The following is a 24,077-nucleotide window of genomic DNA, read 5'->3' on the forward strand; positions in this document are numbered from 1 at the left end:
TTTCTTTTTTAACTAAATACAGGAATACACATGCTATTATTGATATGCATGTAGTAGATAACATGTACTAACAGAGATAACACTATTTATGTTTTCATAGGGAAATTGAATAAGAAGAAATCACTCTTCTCCATCTACCTCACTTGCATAATTAAAAAATAAAGGAGGTAAGGCATAAAAATAGACTCTGACAATAATTAATGGCTATTCTATTTATGCTGAATAGTATTAAAGAACAGCAAATAATTGGTGTTGTTGTGTGTTTGTAATGCAGGTAGCAATGTTTTCAACAAGGAATGATGACCTATGATGAACACAGACACATGAGAAGTTCATAGAAGAATTAACACTGTATTAAGTGATTGAACTACTATCCCACTATGTGTGTGGGAAAAGAGGATAACAGCAAAGACAAAATCACCTGAAGAGGTTCCTAATAGTAGTCATTAAACTGCAAAAAAGGAACGAAACATGTTGGGTTAACATCTACATCCTTATATTAAAGGATGTTCAATTTACGGTCATCTTAAGAGGCATGTGTCGTCAACAAAAATGATAATTTAGAAGACAATCAGATCAGAAATATTATATTTCCTGCTGTTTATATCTGTGTGTTTTAATATTTATAAATTATGTATTTGGTAATGTTTTAATTAGCACTAGTCACTTTTGGGGTGCACTTTAATACTTGTGAAGTATAAGCAGTAAGCTATTTTAAGATGTGCCTGTGTGTTTTTGTAATAATAAATTGAATATAAATTTCTATATAGAGAGAGTAAATTGAATTCTTTTGCTCACTCGTGTGTTTCTATAATCTGCGTTACAAATAACCATGAACACACAAATACACAAGGTCCTATAATGTGCATTTTGTATTGATATACCAGGTTCAACCATGTGTATTATCCTGGGGTCCCTGCTTATTTTAACCAGTTTGACTTGGCGCCAAATACGCAAGTGCTTGTGCAGAGGTATTTGATGTCTGAAGTCAGGGGTGAAGGGCATTACTGGCCCAAAAGGGCTTTCACCCAACTACAAGATTGTAACAGTGATGCTGCACTAGAAGAACACATTACAGATTCTATTTCTGAAGTGTTATTGAGGGTTTTGTTTACTATCTTGTGTCTATTACAGAGGGTGAACGGAAGAAACCAATCCCATTTGGTATGCGCTCCAGAGCACTTGTGCAGGGGCTGCTGCGTTCAGACAGGAAGTCTTGGATTCTAGAGTCCATTGTCGGACTAGAGCCATAATGTCCATGCAAGTTGGAAATGCCCAATTGATGCCATTTCATTGATCCCTGTCTGATGAACAGCCAGCTTTTAATGGTCTTTCTGAACGTCATGTGGTCTTCTACAATGCAGAGTCCGATAGGTTGGTTGCTAGGACTAAGAAGGAGGACTGTCCTTGGAATTTCCTGCTGAAGGTTGTGTCCCTGACTAGCGCAGCATTGCTGGATCAAAGTGTTCCGACAGATGGGTATGGGATGAACATCTTTGCAGTGGCTCCTGTCCTCTGGTACAGGCCTTAGGTTGTGGGGTTTGAACTAGAACCAACATTTTTCTGGAATCCACTGGAGTCTAAGGAGGAGTCTTGTAGATGTATGCAGATTTTAACAGTTCTTTGGAAAGGTTGATAAGTAAGAAAGGAAGGAAGACAAGACATAGTTGTTGTGGTATGGCTTAGTAGATGTTGGGTGGTGTGATGTGTTGACAGAACTCCCCCATTCTGATATGTGAAGGGGTGAGCCAAAAAAGTACCAGGTTGGTCTGACCACTGCCTGATGTGCCTCTCAAAGGGTGGAAGGAGTGTAATCCTGCAGACTCTCCACCCGCACCAAGGCACAGTATCATTCCTTTGGTTGTCCCCCATCCCATCCAAACTCCACCATCAAGGGTGTGTAAAACCCAAAACCCGAACAGGGCATTATTGGACCTGTAGTCCAAAACAATAAAATTAGGTTTTCTTATTAACTTATTTTTAAATGCATATCTATTTTTCTTAAATGCATTTAAAGAATAATCATAAGAGTTTACTTGAAAAGAGGATGGCAGTTTGTTTAGCCATTATTTATAGGTTTCCTGTCACTGTACCTTTGGGAGTAAGGGGGATTTAACCTTAAAAGTCTCCAACCGTCTTTCCTTCCTTGGTGTATTTAAAGATGTCACACCAACGTTACCCACATCAACAGGCTTAATGTGTGGTTCAGCTACAGATAACGACAATACGCTATTACATGGTTTGGTACCTTTAAAAGGTTCTTCCCTTTTAGAGATAAATGCTGTGTCTTACCCCACGGTATCTCCTTACCACCCTGTGACCGGTCTCCTCCCAGGTGATCCTCCCACAGTACACCACCCCCAAGGCCAGGATCAGGAAGAGTCTGCTTTTCCATGGACACCTGGGAGGAGACTTTATCCAGGGGTTTAAGTGAGGGATCCGCAGGATTCATCACACAGTCTTCCTGGCTCCAATACAGGTTGGTATGCGGACAGTGTTTAGTGATGAATGGTCAGATCTGGGGACAGTTAAGGTAAGGATGACTGTAAATTGCTGGTAGGGGTCTTTCAGCTCCTGTAGTGAAAGTATTATGGGAATTGGAAGTGTGAGTTAGTTGCGAGTCAAAAATTGAATTCCCTCCCTCGCATTTCCCTGGTTTCAAACCACATCAGTCTTTAACTTGTCCCAAAGGTTTATGCAGATACAGATAAACAAATTCAGAGCTAATACAAATCTGTTTTAGGTGAACAGTGAATTTTGAAGCACCATAGACTTTTGTCTGAAGGATTGTGTGGTGCCGGCAGCACACAATGGCACTTGCCACTGACTCAAGACAGAAGGTATGGGTCATAGGTAAGAGTGCTAACGGTACCCCTATTAACCTAAATCCTCAATTCAATATGTTCATCACATGATTGGAATGGTATACACTATTGACAGCTATCTAAGTGCAATTGTGAAGCATGTTTTCAAGCAGGCAGTAAATAGAGAGGGTTTTGTGTCATATTATATTTCCTTCTGCCTCCCAGATCTGCTTCTACGAGTAGAAGGAAAAGCAATTACCTACAGGGGGTTTACATATCAGTTTGGCTTTCCTTCTGGGGATAGGTGGACATTTTTGCTGTGTTCAACCTTTGCTCTGAGGCAAAGTCTTAAAGACATTAGACATATATGTTTCAGGACAAACAACTATCTTCCCATTTTCCAAAACAAAAAAAGAGAAATATGGTATCCAGTGATAAAGTCGCCTGGGAAAAGGTCCCATTCGCCTTCCTGGCCACTTTTCCCAGGTGACATTATCACATAGAAATATGTGTGGAAAATATTATAGTGAGAAATGCAAACTTTGCATCCTCAGAAACATGGTTATGCACTCATTTGAAAGAGCTTTTACCAGAGTCCGGTAACACCTGTCTGTGAGCGGGGTTATAACGAGCCGAGGTGAGTTTCCAAGGTATTCATAGGCGTATTTGACATTGCAGTTGATGATGCGAACACGGGCATTTTCATTCTCCCAGGAGTACCGTAACTGAGCAAGCCACTGGAAATCAGTATCATGTGACACACCTGGGAAAAGATGGAAGAGTCTTAAACAGGTACAGAAAACAGCGGTTCCTTTTCCTAAAATATAAGATCTGAACTGGTAACTAACTTAAACAAGCATTGACAAAGCCAAACGTTTTGGCACATGGAGGGAAGGAATGCAGAATGACAGTGCACATAGAAGAAATGACAGCATGAGAGGGAGAGAAGCCCTGTGGGGGAGGAATAAGAAACACATCGCATCATGAAGAAGAATTATAAAAAATCCAATTGTTTGTTGGTTTTATTTATTTCTATAGCGCACCTGACCCTGAGGTATCTGGGCGCATTAGAACACATGTAAAATTGTTACAGACATAGAAAACATGGTAAAATTACATTTACAATTGTAGCAACCCTTTGGGCAAGTGTACAGTTGGTTACAGATATGGTAGGCAAAAAACAGTTACTCTTGTTGAGGAGATGTAAGGTAAGCTCCTAAATCTCTGTTAGTTCTTTCTGATAAACCAGGAAATGGCGTTTCTTCTGAAGTTGTTGGGCAATGGATGAATAGATGATAGCCAATAGATGAAAGGTAGTCCAGCAACTGTACACAGGAGCACTGTTCAACATTTGAAGGAAGCTGTGACAGTGAAAATGAGGAATGGGGGAATGAGTGACAGGGCAAAGGTGGGCAGAGCAACATCACAAAGGTGGGTCGGAGCGACATAGTTAGAGGGGGAAAGAGTGACCATGCAAAGGGGGGAGTGACCGGGGAAGAGCTACCCTTGAGCTCCTCACAAGCAACAGCTCAAGGGGGGACGGAGGGGCAGCGCAAGAGGGAGGGACAGCGCAAGGGGATGAGGGAAAGCACAAGGGGGAGGAGGGAAAGGGTACGGGGCAGGAAGGAAAGTCCTGGGGGGACAGCACAAAGTGTGGAGGAGGACCATCACAAGCGACTGGGAGGGACAGTACAAGTAGATGCTGGGTGCGCTAGGGGGGCACTGGTCTACGGCCGGATCAGGCCTGCTTAGCCGTCATGCATCTTAGCCTGTGGGTGACGATGACACTGTCCTCTGCTGCCTTAGGCCTGCAAGCAACCTCTGTAGGCCTCCTGAGTCATGGAACGGGGGTTGACGATAAGTGGCATTATACACTTTTGAGGACCTGCTAGCTTCCCTCTTAAGGATCGAAAGGACAACTTTTGCTGTTGCAATGTTTCCAGCAAGTGTGCCATCTCCGTGCCTGTCTTAATTGACTGCAGAGACTCGCCCACAGTCTTGTCAAAAGGTTTATCCCATCAAAGGGCATGTCCACCACCTTGGACTGGACATCCACCCTGAAGTTGGTGGCCTTCAGCCGTCCCGGTCATCAAATGGACACCCTGTTTCGCACCTGGCAGAAGCCAGCATTCGCGATGTCCAAAGCCACCATGATGGCATGGTCTGAGGCCACCTCACACTCCTGTAACAGGGCCAGGGCCTTGTCCTCCAGCAGGAAGTCGTAGAGGGATAAGATGGCCAGAGCATTAGCAGCTTTGACCGTGGAGGCTGCGGTGTAAATGATGTGCTTCCCATTGCATCCAGTTTCTTGCCTTCTTGGTCAGGAGGCACCGAAGACTATGGATTCGCTGAGTGCTTCCTTGCGGCGACAGAGACCACCAAGTCAGGAGGAGGCTGTGACCTCAAGCATCTGGGGGCCGAGTCCGGGACCATGTACTTCTTTTCCAACCTATCCCGTTTGGGAGGTGTTGTACTCAGTGTCTTCATTAAGGCCAAACCTTTCTCCCAGAAATCATCCAGCAGTTGGACATGACGTTCTTTTGCCTGGACTCCCAGTGTTGGAAAAGGATTCACTCTTTCATCTCCTCAGGCACCAAATTGAAGAGGGTAGAGGCCCTTGACATCATGGCGTGAAAGGAACCAACTTCATCAGGTGACGAAGCCCTAGCTCTCTGTCTGCTAGTACATAGTCATCGGACTCGTCACTATAAGTCGCAGTATTGTCTGTATCGTGCCTGGTCCCATGTTTGGGGGCTCCTCTGCTACAGGGGTCAAGGCTCAATGCGGACGCGGTAGTGGTGTTGTTGGTTGGCGCCTCGGGCCAGCCGGGTACTTTGACTGATGCTTGGGCCTGGACAGGCTCCGGACTGGTGGCCTTGTTGGATTCCATGCCTGGGCTGGCACAGGTGTAGTAGGCAGCCTTTGCTGTATCTCCGATACCAGCGTGTGCAGTGTCGTGAGGTTGCCCAATGACATGTCCCTGGGTGCCAGCTAAGAGGTGGAAGGGACAGTTGGGTGCAGCTCCGGACTGAAGCACCTCCTTGGGATAATGGCAAACCTGGGTTCCTTCTTGTGAAGACGCCTCAATGGACACAGTCTTGCAGCCCCCTTCCTGACCCAAGTAGTAGTCCTCAGGTAAGTTGTCATTGTTGGAGATCGTTTAGATGTGAACCGGCTCCTTTGAAGCATTCTTATTGCTCCCCCTTGACTGTGATGAAGTTCTGCAGGGCGGTAGCTGCCCCGTGTCTTTCCCTGGTTCCTTCTGGAGTGGAGTGGTGACAGGAATGGCCGCCCTCCTTGGGGTGCCAGCGGATGTCAGCGGCTCGCTGTCGCAGCAGCTGTACGTCGTGGAGGCAAAGTCACTCTCAAGGTTGCTGCGTTGTGAACGTAGAGACCACATTCGAACCTAGGCCTCCTTTCAACAAAGTAGACTCGTGATGGTTGTCAACAAGGTGGGTGCTTTCATTGATGAACCGTTTCGTCTTCTTTGAAAAACCACAGCAATTCTCGCATCCCTCCTCATCGTGGTCCGGATGCAGGCAATACAAACATTTGTGATGCCGATCTTCGACACACACAATTCTTAGTGCACATTTTGCACATATCTTGAAGAAACTCCTCTTCTCCTCGGTCATGGTTGAAGGCACAAAGTAGGCCCAAGCCTGGGCCTCTCGAAACTTCGAAGAGAAGATCTGAAATGTAAAGTTGATCTTCGTCCACAACAGATCCCTGCTGCTGTTAACTGACCTGCGGTCAAACGATGGAACAAAACATTGGTCAACAAATACTATATTGTATCAAAAAAGCTCAAACTATCAAAAAAAGCTTGAAGGGCAAGAAGAGAGGACTCCCAATACTGAAACGTGGGGTATAAATCTGAAGATGGTCACGATGGATGGAGGTAAGGGAGACGACTTTCATTGGATTGGGGCAGTATGACCCAGGGGACAGTGATAGGTTTAGAGGAGAAATGCAGTTTTCAGGTTAAAGCTAAACCGCTTTCCTTTTTTCGAAGGATTCGCAGCCTGATGAAAGGGAATATTCATGAGCATGTGAATCCATGGCAGACTACATGCTGGAGAAGGAGCAACAGCACAAGGTGGGAGGGAGCGATGGCGCAGGGGGGGAAGGAGCGACAGCGCAAGGAGGAAGGAGCAACAGCGCAAGGAGGAAGGAGCAACAGCGCAAGCAAGGAATGGAGTGCCATTGCAAGAGGGAGGAGCAACAGTGCAAGGCGGAGGACCAACAGGGCGAGGGGGATGGAGGGACAGCACAATGGCAGAGGAGGGACAGAAGGGGAAGGAGCAACAGCGCAAGTGAGGAGAGACATATGTTGGTTGTATGTATAGTTGGAGCCTTTGATTGCAGTTGTCCTATATTGTAGTTTTGATCTCAATGTGATTTCTTACAAGGACTCCTGTAAGTGGTACTGTAACTATCCAATTAACTACAACCTGCAGATGCCTCAAAACCTATTTTATTGGAGAGGTGCAGTACCACTGACAACATATAGATGTCCTCATACGAAATCACATTGAGATTTCTTATGTGGACATCTGTATGTTGTCAGTGGTACTGCTCTTCTCCAATAAATACAACACAATAAAATAAACAAGAACTAGAGAAACAAGAAACATAAATGGAAACCAAATGAGAGCATGAGAAAACATTTGTCAGTGGTAGTGCAGTTCCCCAGTGAACTACAACTTGCAGATGTCCCCAACTTATTTTATTTGGGAGATGGAGTATCACTGACAACATACAGATGTCCTGATAATAAATCGCATTATGATTGGAGTACTGCAGTATCACTGACCTCATTTGGGCGAAGGATTTGCCTCAATACCGGGAAGCACTAAAAGGCTGGCGTGCACGTGCAGTAGCGCATGCACATTTGGGCGAGTAAACTGGTAGAGTGCAGACATGCATAGGCTACGCTGTTCAGAATGTAATGCACACTGAGGATCTTCCTAGCTGCCTATGAACTTTGAGACTCATTCATCCTATTGGTGGCCACAGGGGAAGTCCCGCCTCAATAGCGGGAAGGAGTATAATGCTGGCATACGCACGCATTTGGGAGAGTGCACTGGCAGAGTGCAGACACGCAGACTCACTGCAAGCTGGGTTAGGGGCACGTCGTGCTATAGCCATGGCCCTTCAGTGAGTTCTTACAGTCGGAGTGTGTGTAGTAGAAGGACTATTGTGCTACAAAGCTCGCTATCGAGGGCCTGTGCTCACTATTGTTGGCCTTCTTTGAACACTTGTAATGGCTCCCCTCTCTTCGTGCTGAAGTGTGATAAGTGTTCCTCAATACCACCTTACATCTATACTGTATTTTGATCTCATGAAAAATAATAAGCAGCATCGATACAGCCTAGGTAGTGTGTCACACCGAATGGGAAAACGTACTCGCAGTCCTTTGCGTAGCACTCACGACTTAATATATCCCCCTGCACCACAACAAAAAAGATAAAAGGGACAAAGCAGACCTGGTGGATACCTTACAACCTAAAACAATTGGTTTCTTTGAGAACGCTGATGCTGACATAATGGTGTGGGGCAATTCTCCAGAGTCTTCTTTGACTGAAATCATATCTGAAAACTGTGATAAGAGCCACCCTGCCAAAAGCACACCCTACTGTTCTCCCATAATTGATAACAATGGATCATTACTTAATCCTTGTTTAAATCTCTGACGGAGCTCTCTGGTACCCTTCAACACATGTTAAAACAATATTATAGGTAGTCATTTCTCAGCCAGTCTAGATCTCTAGATATTAGCCTCTCTTTCAGAGTCTACATTCAGCGAAAGTGAAACCGAAGATGATGCCTTGGTAATTAATATTAACTCTCTCTCTATGGCCCTTATAACTTACTACCTAGTTCCTCTGCTACCTTGAGTTCCATGAATCTAAAATGGATGCACTGTTCCTCTACTGGCCAAAGTGGTGGACATCATACTCATTTGTAGTTCTGACTCCAGTACATCAACGAGTGTGGCCTCTGATCAGATTACTGTTCCCACATTGCAATCTTCTATTCTATCCCCTGGAAAGTGCAAATGCAGGGGGGATATCTAGACAGGGGGGCACCAACAAACCCTTCGATCTAACATCATCTGAAGCAGTGGCTTCACAGCAGGGCTCCGTTAAAGTTGTTGCAGCCAGAGAGCAGCATGCCATTTAAGCATTAGCATGTCTAAACATGGTAAACTAGCAGAGCTCTTAAAATCTTCCTCTATTAAAGCAGGTTGGAAATAGGCCACACAAAGTGACTTTTTCTTCTGCTGGTCTTCACACTGTCACTAATGATATGGGTGATGGGACTGTCAGACAAGTATTGTCACAGGGTCCCCTTGATAAAGGGATATGCCCACACAGTGTACCATCTCCTAAAAATGTGACGGCCGTACAGCTGGCCAAACCGAGAGCAACGGCAGCCATATCTGATGCAGTTCCTGTAGTATCTTCTTTACCTAAACCTGCTGCAGGTACTCTCAGGGTACCTCTTAAAGATTCTACCTTATCTACAGCTTCTAATATGGCCCTTCCAGTTACATCTTTAGCTAATATGGACTATGGATGGCCGGACATGAGTACTGTGCAGGTTCCTAAAAATGATATACATGTTTTGTTGTGTCGAGATTCCGAGAACACTAATAGAGCTAGCCTTGCAGTGTAAATACTGACAGTGCCTATTACGGAGATTAACGATTCGTGCAATTCTCAGACGTGATTCTTGTCTTACATGAGGGGAAGCACTGCAAATTCAATTGCCCGGCAAGCCGGCGTGTTTCCCCGACTCATCCTGGTTTGCTGAATTAAAGTACATTACATTTCCTGAGACTAATCCCACAGATTCTAGCCCCTTTCTTAATCATACCTTGTTTCTTCAATTGCTCCACTTTATCCCGATTTGTGCACAATCACGTCAAAGGAAATCGAAAGGCTTGAACTACCTACGGTGAATAGTCCTACGAATTGGGTTTTGGCATCCTTTATATCACCTAGTATAGTGGAACATATTTGCAAAAATGCTCAATTATTGTTGGATCTGGGCTTTGACCTTTTAGCGTTTCAGCCCTCCTCGCAATTAGCAAACTTGTGAGTACAAGACATCATGAGCAATTTTAATAACCAGCCACCCCTTGCAGCAAATTAATTTGGCGCCAAGGCGGAGCCTCAGAGGATGCCTGGTCATAGGTATTGCAAAAGCCTCAATGACCAGACCACTCGGAGGACTGTGCTTCCTTGCATGTTCTTTCATGGAACACACGTGGATATCAGCCTTTTCTTAACAATATTTCTGGACAGGATAAGTTAATGATGGCACACTTGCTCTTGTTATAGGAGACTTGGCTAACTTTCCCTTTTGATATGGATGGCTATTCTTTAATATTCTGCATGTCTCCTCCCCCATTAATGGGCCGTCCCAAGGGTGGATTATGCATTGGTGCAAAAGTAGATTATAATTTGTCTGAATTCCCAGCTGTTAGACCACACAACAATTCCTTATGTGCCTTTTTAACAAAATTTCCTTTTGTAACCGGGCCCACGCTTGTGGTGACTCTATACGATCCTTTGGGAGGTGGTTCCACCATGAATCTTCCAGCAATTGGGTAGACGCCCTTAGAATGTGGTACTCGCAGCACCCAAAGGGTGGGATTATATTTACCAGGGATTTTTAACCTAGATTGCTTCCCCAATTTATTTAAGAACCTACAGGGGGAGAAAAAGGCCTTGGCTATTACAAAAGGCAAAGAGTGGCGGGTGGCATTGGCGGAGTTTGATCTCCAATTATTGACAACTAGGGACTCAACCAACTTGGTCAAATGGCGTTTACAGCAGCTGTATTGATTTTACATTAGTTAACTTGGTTATTTGAAATCATCTTCCTGAGTTCAGATTTATCCCGTGGATATGAGCGATCATGCAATAACGCTCTATGAAATGCAATAACTGCCCACCCAAACCCCAGCAAAAAGGATGTTATAATCCCTTGGTTAATCTGCAGGGTAATAGGTTACGGTGGACCTCTTAATATTGACCATCTGAATGCTATACCAACCTGTAGCGCGATGATTTGTGGTGAAATATTGAGGGAATGTAATGGGGACCTGTAGATGATGTTGGACTTGCATTGGCCACTTTAATACAGGCACTTAGTAAGTAGTAAGCTCTTGGTTAAGCCTGGGGTGACTTATGACCTCTGCATAGCTAAAAAGAAAAAATAACTCAATGCTTTAGTGCGTACAATAAGGAGAAGTTGTACTCTACAAAATGTGGAGAGAACCAAATGTGTTCCTAAGGTAATTTCTCAATATAGCATTGGCTATGAGAATACAAGTTTACGGAAACCACGTCTTGTTGGAAGTTTATTCATATCCTAATAAGAACTCATGATTCAAAACCATTTTTTGGCAGTTGATGCAAACTCACAGAGTAGGCCGGACTGCAATTGAAATATGTGGTATCACAGGAATTGTGGGGCACCTTTATTGGGGACACATACTGGAATGAAACGGAAACCAGTTTAATAAAACAATCAAAAACAATGGTGGGTTTGGGGTCTAGGTGCATGTTAAGGATGCTAATCTAGTCGACACTTTTACATAGACTAAAGCTTCTGGGGCTAATGGTCCCGACGGTCTCTGCAACACAGTCATGAAGAGTGACCCCCCCCAGTTCTGGGCAGATTTTGAGCAAAGATTATTCTTTCATATTTGCAAGACTGGCACTATACTGTTGACCTGGCAACAGTCCATCCTGATCCCCATCTATTAGAAGGGCACACACTTGTCACCTATATATTACAGACCTTTGGCCATGCTGTACTGTAGTGCCAAAGGTTTCTCAAATCTTCTTTTGGAACTTCTTTCTGCTTGGGCGGATCATAATGACCTACTGAATTTTCAACAGAAAGCTGTAAGGAAGGACTGCAGCACTACACATTTTCTCTGGTTCATTCTCACCTCAATATCGGATATACACCAATATACCGAGACAGCACTTTAACATGTGCTATGTGTACTACAGCGCAGCATTTGATACTGTTAAAAGATCTAGACTGTTGGAAAAATTGGAAAGGTGGGGCAGTATCACTATTATACTTTATTAAATTACTACATAGCAATACACATGTCAAGGTAAGGTTGTCCCAGGAGGGTACACTATCCGTTTCCTTTCCCACTAATATAGGCATTACACCACTGCCATTTAACTTATATGTTGCTGATCTTGATCTGGTTTTGAAGACCGCACATAACCACCCCCCTTGTTATGGCAGTAAGCATATCCACCGTCTAATTTATGGGGATGACACAGTAAATTTAGATGGAACGGCTGTGGGTCTTCAACATTTTTTAAATGCATTACATCAATTTGCTGGTGTAAATGGCCTTTGAGCTAATGCTATTAAGTACAGGATTATGACAATAGGTAAATGGGCATACGGTAGCCCGTCCTTCACTTGGAACTTGGGGTGGCACTCGACTGGAACAAATAAAATAAGCACCTAGGAATTTGTATCAAAGCTACTCCCTCTACTACATATTTAGCAGACGTTATACCTCTGATGGTCTGGCAGAAATGGCTGTCTATTAAAAAAGTTATCGATAGCTACGTGGGCCACTCCATTGATGTCAAAATGAATGCTTTTAAGATATCTATAATCCCTGGTATTTTGTACGCCTTGGAAGTATTTCCTGAGTAGGCTGTTACATGGTATACAAAACTTGAGGCTAAAATCTTGCAATCACTGCTTTGTCTCCCCAGAGCGGTCCAGGTAGAGGCATTAGATTAGAACTGGGCCTGCAGTCTTTGATTTCACTATGGAAAACCTCAGTTTGTAGGTTATGGGCCAAAATTGGATATGGCAGGCCCGATAATGGTTCACTTTGAAGCCTTATATTTGGGCACATGAGACAGTGTTCATGTAGTATATGGTTTAGGAATATGGAGAGCTTGGTCCTTCGCCATTGTATAGACATTGGCTTGCCTTATTTGCTGAGTCTGTGGAAGTCCGATATCTGTCCAAATTTTAAAAGAAAACTAGGCTTTCTGATCGCATTAGTCATTGGCTCACTTCGCAAAGCTTGGCAACTATGCCCTTTACTCCAACAAGGAATGCTTAGTGAAACTCTGCGAAGCTATTTAATAAATTTACAAACTCATGCATTGATTCGTTTTATATTATATCTACGTTTTGAATTTTTACCAGCTTTATAAAACATGGGAGCTTGGATGGGCATTCCTTGGAAATGCCCATCCAAGCTCTGCCGACTCTGTAAAAAACAAGTGGAAACATCTCACCATATTCTCACACAATGTAAAGTACTCAGACCATTTTATGAGAAAGGTTATTTTAAATGTAAGTTATACCACTCCAATCAGTTTTGGAGTATGATTTTTGGCGCTGAGTCGCTGGTGGCTACAATTGCTACCTATCATATATGGCAATTGGCAAAAGTTAGGTTAGCTACTACTCCAAATATTATTTGATGACTTGATGAACTGTTGATAACAATGTATTTCTCTATAATATGTATGAGATCCATATATTGTTTTATGCTGAAATGTATATTGTTTTAGAAAACTGATCTCCTTAATGTTATTATTTTATACTTTGTGGATGCATGTAAACTTCTTAAATACAGCGTAAAAGGTTGATGGCGCATAAACATATGCACTTAAATACATTTTTTAAAATTAAAAAGTATCACTGACAACATAAGAAATGGGACAGCTGTATGTAGTCAGTAGTATTGCACCTCTCCAAAAACGAATCACTTGTATGTTAACTGTATTCCGAAAAGGATCCGTACATGTAGTCCAACAGGGCCAGGAAACTACCTCTGGCTGCGAAAAGATGGATCACTACTCCATCCCAGCTTTGAAAGTGACACAGTCACATGAAGCATTTGTATTTGATAGAGTATTTAAATAGTCAACTTTGTTTTGATAAATGGTTACCTATTCACAAAAATGATGAACAGTTTAGGGGAGAACACAGGCTTGTGAGGTTTAATATCTATGTATCACTTTTAGGCATATCATATGGTAGTACTCTACTCGATCTAACCTGTTTGTCTGTGTGTACTGTTCCAAATGAACATCTTATGAGGGGTGGGATATTTTCTAAATGTTGTTCCTTGATTGAGGCAAATGTAACTATTTATTGCAAAAACAGAATGTCACAACTCCTTTCAACCTTAATGTTCAAAACAAGAGAATATTGGCTTTCGAGATCTCGGGGAGGTCTCTAGTCACAAACTCAAATCTTAACAGCTCCGATATATCCCTTTGTCCTTCCAAGATTGATATACAGAATACTCATAGGTTAGGCCTTAATATGACTTATTTTTACAGTGCTTAGAATAAAGAAGAATCTGGCATATAACACTATATGCAATGTATTATTATTACTGTTGTTATTATTAGTTCATATTACAGGAACTATACTCTACACTTTTTCCCAGTAATGATTAACACCTCCCTGCGACACCAACAAAATCTATCTTTTAGAATGCCAAACCAATAGCCAAATCACATTGCACACTCCCTCAATCCTCTTACTTATCGTTTGCAAGCATAAAAACCCTACAGAGTCTCACACACATCTACTATCTTTGCTAATTATGGTGTACTTCAGAATCTTAGAAAATAAATAATGTTAGTTAAGGAAGACCTTACTCCAGGCAGCTGATATTATAAGTAGTAAGTAGGAGAAGTGAGACAGTAAACTTATCTGTAATAGTTGTTCACATGTTGGCATGTGACCATTTAGGATTAGAAAAAACAGACAAGACAACAGTTTGACACCTTTATTAAACAGACACAAAAGGTTGGTTTGGGTGAATACATAAAATGACAGAGGAAAGCCTCAGAAGCAAAACAGGGTTGCCTACCTAACCTGGACTGAACAAACAGTGTGCAGGATTGGTTTCCTAATCTGATAGGGTCATGGTAGACTCCCCGATTCCTCAAGTCGGACAGTCAGTCCTGATAACCCCTTAGCGTGCCCACTGGGTTCCAATTTCCCATAGGTTATGAGAGAGGCTGAATGGTAAAAATGCCTAGGTGTTACAGCTATAACTCCAAAGAAGACAAAACCTCACACGGGCTCAGGATGTCAAACTAAGCATGTCTAGTCCTTGTCTGTGTAATCCCCTTCTAAGCATGTGGTCACAAAAAATCCCCATTGAGCCTGTATGCAACCCCTATAGCAAGGGGTAAACCTCTGCACAGACATGAACATGTGTATTTTGCTACCAAGAATGCCATCTAAACATACGTTAGACAATCATACAATAAAGGCATGAGGCAATGACAAAAAAACTCTTACAGGGTTTGGCACAGCTGCTGGTAAAATCTACTATGCACAATATTTTTAAAAATATGCAAAAAGGAAAATGCAAATGGAAGCTCATCAGCATGATTTATGCATTAATCCTCTCAGAAAAATGGCAGAATAGATTCTGGTGTATAAAATGCTAAAAGTGTAAAAGATTGATACACTTAAAAATGGGGCATTCTTCAATGCTGTATGGGAAAGGGCTCAAACCAGGCCTTCCACCTCCGACATTGTTGCAAATGGAACAATTTCAAGCTGTCTGCCAAGAAGAGTTCTGAGGAGAAGTGGCAAATGGTGAGAAAGTGGCTGACTGACAGGGAGCTCTAGGAAGCTCTCTCAGGCCTAGATTTCGCTCCTGGACCACAGGCTGGGGTCCCAACAGTCTATCAGCTAGCCCCCATGCTAGGCGTACACTCAGGACTGTCCTTTTTTGGTTCCATTACGGAGACAAGTTCCTCTCAGGTAAGTGAAGATCCTGGAGTGCCCGTCTGAAGTGCCATGTGACGAGTTATCACTTCAAGATCACCGGGTTGAGAAGACCTGGGGGCTGGAGTGCCCAGGTACAACTGTTAACCATAAAAGCCTGATTAGTTTGATTAACTAGTTAAACTAAGTAGTTCTAAATTGTGTACCATCTATTTTTTTCATTACCAGGCAAACATTAACAATGCAGGATTCAGCTGCAAGCCCATATTGTTTTAGACAAAGACTTCGCACTTTTTATTTTTCTTACATATTTTTCCTCAGTTACTGTGTTGAGCAAGATCGTCTTCCCTGCACTAAGAGCACTGTCCATCAAAAACCTCACTTGTCAAAAACTCTGGAAGGATCTGAGGGAGTTGTGTCCTGGAAGGACTGCAGAGATTGAATATGTGAGGGAAGGCAAAGCAGGAAGGGGTTCGTTATGAAGTACCACTGCCATCGTAAAGGAAAAAAATGTGAATTTGTATTACAGTCATTCACTAATCATTTCTTATTTACGATTTTGATTTAAAATAATAAGAAAATGTTTTGTACCACCATTCTGTTAAAGTGTATTTGTGAGCCAAAAAAGTAGTATACCAATATTGGACACAGCAGCCCCCTGTCCTTTACACGTACTTGCCATAGCACATCCCATTCAGCATGTAAGGATACTAACAGGGCGCTGGTACATGTTAGATTGGATTCCCTTATCTTTTTTTTATATACAGTGTTTGGTTTATAAAAAATCTTTTACAAAGCTAAATTGACACAAAGATAAAAGCATTATACAACAATCAATGATGAATAAAACATACAATTCATTAATAGATGAAACACTGAATTCATTACACTCGTAGAATAAAAAAATACTGGTCAAGGTCTTAACAAAATAAAAATAAATGTTACCCATACAAAAAGCACATTTCTTGCATAAAATATTCCTAAAAATGCATACAAGGAATCTAAAAGTACATATGAATCAGCAAACTACAAAGCTTTAGATAGGAGTGTTCAGATCGAGTGATTTTAAAAAGGCAAGCCCATCTGAAGTTATCTCAACACCCAAACATCGTAACCATATTTTTTCCTTGCTGCACCATTAAATGTCCATAAACAACTTCCCCAAATAGGTAGTTCTCTGGATGATAAGCGCACCAGATGTTTAGTAGTTTCAACTGAGGTCTTGTCCATACACAATCTGCAGAGAACATCCCCCTGTGTAATCATTCCACTTCTTAAGTGAACTTCCCTTGTTCTCTCTGCACCTATGAGCCACCCGTTGGCTGCACTTTCTGATTTACCTGCACTGAGCTACCCACTGGCTGCACTTTTTGACTACCTGCACTTCCCCTCCTCACCTCTCTGCCCCCAGTGGCACGTATCCCCTTCCCTGCACTTGTGCGATCTGAATGACACAAGGCCAAATAAGATCGTTGTTTTGTCCTCCCTCTGCCCCCCCTGTCTTGTCGTGCCTAGAAACACTTGTGTACAGGCGCATTATAAATGCCATATCATATCATTGATATTAACTACTGTGGAATGGCGCGAATCCCCCCCAATACATCGGGCGGTCCTGGTCCTCCTTCCTCAATGCATACAATTTAGCTTAACTCATGCATGTTCAGGGACTGCATCCAATTGACTAACAGCATTCAATTTATCCTGAGAATTCAACAGTGTCCAAAAAGCGCTCATATCCTTTCTAATAAGGACTTTGAGCATGGACTCTGCATCTCTTATCAGTAAAGCTACACTCCTAGATTTACAGAAGTTCTTATACCGTTGCTTTGCAGATTTACCTTTAAGGAGCTTCACATCCTTGGAATCTGTTGAATGCCTATTTACCCTTATGGATCTCCTCATGGTTCGCTTTACTACTGCTAACTGGTCACCATAGCATGTAAATGTTTTTTTATCATATTCCCAATATTGGTCTTTCGGTTACTTAACGCTTTATCCATCAACCCTGCCATAAAGGAGTCAAAATGCACTGCATTAAAAACCTCCATCTTGCACTCTAAATCCGTAGTTCTCATTATCCTATCAAGGTTTGCATTTGAAATTCGAATGTTATGGTGTGACCAGCGAATTGAACTCTCTCCGGCATTAACTGTAAAATTCCTAGGGCCACACACATTCAGGGATACATACTAATTAGCCTTTAATCAGTCTTGTAGTGCGGGCGGACCCAGTGGGAGCACTGCTAAACGAAGCACATCAGCAGCGCAGTAGCCCAACAACGAGGAGGGTGACCCTCGCAACACCATCGGACCCGGTAAGGTAGACTGCTCCACGCACACCACCATGCATATCACCCCTCCCCAGATTCCTTGAAGGTACCGCCCCAACCAGAGAGAGAGCATCATAAACTTAGTGGCCCCGGAGAGTCATCCCCAAGCCCTGTCCAGGCAGTGGAGCGGCCCGGTGAGGCGGGGTAACAAAGGGGTACTGAACATCCAGGAAAGGCAGAAGCTAAAGTGGTTATCCAAGACGATTGAGGCACACGATATTACTACCCCTGAAGAGCCGGAAACGGGGGGAGGTGAAGTGAGGGGGGACCAGGCATCATTGAAGGCCCCTGTGAACATCGGCCCGGGAGCGCAAGGTCAGAGCTCCCCCCCGTAAGTGACGGGAGCTAGGCCAGACTTTAAGGGCGGGGCAGCCACCTCTAGAAAAACACGACCAAGGCTGCTACCTCACTGGAAAGAGAAGGAAGGGGACAGGAGCCCTCCAAATGCTAGGTGCCAAAGATACATTGTCTGTCAGCTGTGAGAAATGCAGTAATCATTAACCAGAAAATAACCATCCCCTTTTCATTTGGTGCGGATTTGGACTGCGAAGATGCTTACAAACGGCTCATCCCAAACCAAAACTTTCTCTGCCCAACTAGAATTCACTGCAACTAGCAAACTCCCTTTCGGCCTCTCCCCCCTCCCCATAACCCCCTCTCTCAAAAAGCACCTTGAATCTTTATTTGAAAACCATCTAATGCCACTTCTTCTTGCGAGAAGGTTTCTTGCAGAAATATTACTTCATTAATACTTAGCTGAGAACAGGTGCTTTGGTTACTCAGAAGGTTGTAATAACGTCTGTTCCATGAAAAAATACTAAAAACCCGGCCTCCTCATATCTCTGATTGTTAAAAATGATAGGGAGGCAGCAGGTCAGGACCAGCCCTCAAGAGACAGTCTATTTATAGCAGCAGAGTCAGCCACTATGACCTTCCTCCCAAAAGAGTACAAGAAATTGTCAACGAATGAGCGAAATACCCATACATTTCTTATTCACTTCTAATTTGCTTTTGTCATTAAAAGAATACAAATCAAAAACTCTTAACCTAAGATCATCCAATGAGCTAAAATATGAGATTTAACCAATTTCAAATGGATATCCAAAGCCACTATATCAGTGCCACTATATCATGGCGGGTCTCTACAAGATCGATGTCCCAAGAATTGATGATGAACTGATCCTAAGAAGGAAACAGATTCCAGAATTACCCTAGTATTTCCAAAAGGGTCACTGCTGTAGTTCTTCTCCATCACCCAGGGCTGAAGAGCACCTGTCCAAGGTTGAAGTACTTCACAAGCTCTAGCCAAGGCTCTGTTGCTTTGTAAACAAATAGTCTTATTAACAGCACATGTAGGGCACCAGAGGTCATAGCCAGTTCATTGTCCCATCTGGCATTTATTAAAGTCTCGACTTGACCTTCCATTCCAGACAAGACATTTGGCCGAAAAAAACATTTATCTGTCTGACAGTTCCTCCCAACAAAATCAACTTCTCTGTCAGAACATTCTACGGATGAAATCAGCACACCCACATCGGAGCTGCTAGAAACGCATACATTTTGGTTGGCTGAGGACCTCTTCTTGGCCCCTAGAGCTAGTTTATTAAAGATTTGAGCCATTCAACTGTTCCCGGAACTATCAGGTGCATTTCTGGGTTCCTTGCAGCCACTGAACCCCTCCATAACTTTTTCTCGCCCACTTAATGTTCTTATGAATTTCAAAGATGAGCTCCGATTTATTTTCTTCCCTTTCTGTGTTTACTTTTTAATTTGGGTACACTGTATTTTTCCCTCCACTCTATTTGTCGCCCCTTTGATAAGTTTAATGGTAATGGAGATTCCAAATGTATCAACTCGATAATTTCGTCATTGGCGCAAGGCAGAGCTCCCAATCTTTCGAATTCTTCCATGAATTCCGTAGAAGAGGGAGTATCCACCTTGAAGGAAGACTTCAGTGGACAAGATTACAAGTCAACATCCCCAATATTACAGCTAGCTTTAGTCTGGAGCATACAAATATCAAGTTTAGCATGGATCTTCATTAATTGGTCTGCATGCACCTGCACCTCTTCTTTGATTAGCTCAAAGACTTTCACCAAGGAATAGGGATGGGGCACTGATATCTTTGATTTGCCCTGGGTGCTTTCAATATTCAGACACAGAGGAGAGTATAGATGACTCAACTGAAACATTCAATTCTTCCAGAATCATAGAGTTAAATAGAGCTGGTGTATCAGACAGGGAATCCAAAGAACCCCAGGCACCTTTGTCAGTGCTGTTCATCTTCTCAAGAGCACACTGAATTGCAATACTTTGTTCTAACAAAGCTTGATTATTAGGCTGCTGGCCTGACCGCAGAACTTACTAACTGCTCCCGTGGCAAGGCCACCACACTAGCACTCCTGGACAAAGAAGTGTGAGAAACCTGGCGGTGTTCTCCCAAGCGGACCTCGCGAATCCCTTATTCAGGTGTCCAAGAGGGGCTGACGCGCTCAGATCCCAACCATGGGGGCGAAAGAGTGAGAAGGGATCACTTGGATGGGGGAATTCGGGGTTGTGCTTGGGGAAATACCCCAGGTGAGACGCGGTTTATACCATGGATGAAGGCGAGGAGGACGAAGGCCCTGAGGCCTTTTTAGGTTATTCCACATCTACCTCCCTTCCACCGAAAGAACCCCCCTTACACAAATTCAACGACCTCTCCATATCCAGTGTATCCAATAGGTATTAAAAATTCTCTGCACCGGGACACTGCATCTCCCAGAACCAATTTTTCTCCTGTTGCATATCCAAATATTCTCAATCATTCTCCTCCACGTCCCTCTGGTTCTTATTTTCCCACATACCAGTCAACATTAACAAAACACTACTGTTCCCATAATCCCCCCTATTCATTTCGCAAACCGTACCAAACTTACCCTTCCAAAATCATCTACCCCCTTAGGACAAAGAATACAATTTCCCCTTCTTGGAATACCTTCTCCCCATCTTATCACGCAGTATACTCAGAAACTCTTCCTCTCCCCTTTTCCGACACGAGCACACCACAACGGACTAAAATTAAAACTGTTTACCTGGCATGTCCCAAACCAAGGGCCAGGCAAAGTCAGGCAATTAAACTGAACCGCACACACCCGACAGCCCTTTCCTTTCCCCACAGGGATAAAAGGTGGAGCACGAGAACAAAAGACGAGCAAGGCAGACCGCACAACAAGAGAGGTAACTCAACACGACAGTTCAAGAGGAGGAAAAAGACGGCGCAAACTGAGAGGGTGACAAAGGGCCTCATTACGAGTTTGGAGGCAGACATGCCCTTAATAAGGACATGGCTGCCTCCAAACTCGGGTCTGTGGTCCCTGAATGGGGAAATACTGGCCGATTCCGACTTTGGAGGGCCCGGTATTTCCCCATTCAGGGAACCCAGACCCGGACCATCCCCATTCCCATTTGAGCCCACATAGGGCTCAATGGGAATGGGGAGCATGCTAACAATGGCCTGTTAATGACGGGCCGGTTGTTAGCATGCTGGTCCCCTTGCGGGACCCGCAAAGGACGTCTGGTCTGACCAGACGTCCAGAGCGGGTCCCGCGAGGGAACCTCGTAATGAGGCGGTACAGGGTTAACGGCGCCGGCACCTTTACCAGCACCGTTAACCCCTTACTGCCACACTTGTAATGAGGCCCAAAGAGAGAAGCGACCTTGCCCTTTCCGAGCCAGGCCTGTGAAACCTCCACAGAACCAATCGTAAGACCGCGAACAATAGCCAGCGTGTGTTGCAACAGATATCAACGGTACACAAGGCCCTCCTCTGCTGATAACCAAGCCGAGGGGAGACGCTTGCCACTGTGGTACTGGCCTTGACTCCAGAGACAAGGAAAAGAAGCGGTTCATCACAGCCAGTGAGTTGAGGGGAGAGCCGATAAAAAACTGAACTGTGTTTGAACAGAAGTAGCAATACCGTTAATTGAAGAAAGTACAAAGAACTGTTCGTAAATATGAGAGGGGAAAACCAGCTACATAGGAGTCACACACCATGTGGGTGTTCACTTGAGAAACTCTGGGCGATTACCCTAATGTTGAAACTACTGTTACCAGAAGGCCGTGGGATCGGCGCGAGAAGAGGGTCAAAGTGGTCATACGGGGGTCTAGTAAAATCTGCTGTACAGTCGAAAATCTTTGACTGACAAATGAAGGTAAAGCAAGTGAATCCCCCATCGTAGGAACTGTGTAAATTAGAAAAGTTGGCTAGAGTGGAGGGATGCCAATGAACAGGGGGCAAAGTCTGAAGTCCCAATTTACAGTGGGCCTCATTACAACCCAGGCGGTAAGTTCCCTACTTTACCACCATGGTGTAAACTCTGTTTACACCATGGTGGATGGCGGATTTACCACCCCATTCCAAGGTGAGTGGGGTGGTAAATCCCCATTCCCCATTTACCCTTCCCCATTCCCATTTTTGCCCCATAGGGCATAATGGGAGTGGGGAAGGTGCTAATTACGGTGCCGTAATTAGCACCAAGGTGGGTTAGCGCCTTGCATTTTAACGCCTGCTAAAAGCAGGCGTTAAAATGGTAATCAGGTGCTAAGGGTTAACGGCGCCGACGGCGACGTTAAACCCTTAACGCCTGGGTTGTAATGAGGCCCAGTGTGTTGACAAGAGTGAACCCGACAGAGGGATGTCCACAGTGAACTGTTTAAAAAGACATTAAGATTTGTGAATGGCACAGAGAAGATTGTGTTATAAGCCATAGTGAACCTGACGGAGGGAGGCTGACATTCGAGAGGGCTCTCAGCCCAGAGGAGGGGGACTCAGGGGTGAAGAAGCATCATTTTCTTATTCTGAATATATCAGACCCTCTTAAGCAAGAGAGTGAAACACTGAAGGTCCCGATATCGTAAACTACTTTCTAGGGATCTGAATCCGGAGGAGGGGGATCCAGGAGTAAAAGGCATCACCCAACATGCAAGCAGAAAGGAACTTTTGTTTATTATTTTGGAACACATCAGATCCTCAGAGGCAAGATACTTCTTGTATAAAAGAGACTTAACCACCGAAGGCTCTGATAGTTGAGGAAATTTTAGCTCGTGCTGGGAAAGCTCGAGCTTGTGCGGTGCTCCGAAGTCCTACCTTGTCCCGTGCTCAAAACGTGGGGAAGGGAGACCATGACTAACACATCCTGACTTGTTATTTGTGAACACTTCTTTCTTTCCTTTGAACCCTATCACACACTCCTTGTTTGTATTTAGTGTAAGAATTGGCAATAGGTTTTTTTTATTAGTATAGGCCTTTTATTTGACAAGACGCCACTAGGACTGCCTTCTTTATCATTTGATGGTTGTAGCTTGCTCCCATCTTAGATTTAGGTTTAGATTTTCCAACCCACATATACAGTTTAATAAACACCCTTGAACTGTGATCACTTGTGACTGTCTTTACTGTTGCCACAATGAGTTCCTTACAGAAGTCACAGATTTTTTTGTATGTTTGTTGAAGTGAGCGTAAGTTCGTAGGAGTTAAACATTTGCACATTACTGTCTTCAGCAAAAGATATGCCCGCACTGAGAAACCTGAGGGTTTTCTCACAAGTAAATCACGGGAAACCCTTATTAAGGTGGCATGGGGAGGGCTCGCGCTCTCAGATCCCAACCCTCGGGGTGGACGAGCGAGGGAGGATCACCTGGGTGAGGGGCCCCAGGGTTATGCTCAGGGGAATGCCCCATGTGAGACGCAGTATTATGCCAAGGAAGGAGAGGCGTATGAGATCTCCAAGGCCTTTATAGGCTACACTACATCTGCCTCACCTCCTCCCATTCAATCTTTCCTACCCAACCCACTAACCCCTCCAGACGGACCCAATCCCTTCGATCTCAAACCCAGTCATGTTCAGAAACCGTTACACCTAAAACCCCTGCTATCCAAATACTCCCGGTCACTCTTTTGTACGCCCCTCTGGTCACTATTTCCTGCACTCCCCTTGGGCTGAGACAAAATACGATTCCCACTATGCCATTTGTTCATTTCTTGATCCCAGCTATTCCAGTTTACCCCGCAAATCCCACCAATCCTTTCCTTCTTATTATCATTTTCCAAAATCCCAACCTACTGTGACATAATACTCTCATTGACTACATAGTCCCCTATGTTCTGTTCTACACCCAGCCATTGT

The 24,077-nt window shown here is 43.8% G+C and overlaps 1 protein-coding gene across 1 annotated transcript in view; it reads right to left on the reverse strand.

Moving 5' to 3' along the window:
• The window catches only part of DNAH12 (dynein axonemal heavy chain 12), a 3,791,933-nt gene that overhangs the window by 2,545,194 nt on the left and 1,222,662 nt on the right, over positions 1-24,077 (reverse strand). The window contains exon 25 of the mRNA XM_069643677.1: positions 3,395-3,567. Coding sequence (XP_069499778.1) covers positions 3,395-3,567 — 173 coding nt within the window. The remainder of the gene's footprint in view (positions 1-3,394; positions 3,568-24,077) is intronic.

This window comes from Ambystoma mexicanum, chromosome 2p, assembly GCF_040938575.1.
Source record: "Ambystoma mexicanum isolate Mex_15411 chromosome 2p, UKY_AmexF1_1, whole genome shotgun sequence".
In the NCBI taxonomy this organism is placed as follows: Eukaryota; Metazoa; Chordata; class Amphibia; order Caudata; family Ambystomatidae; genus Ambystoma; species Ambystoma mexicanum.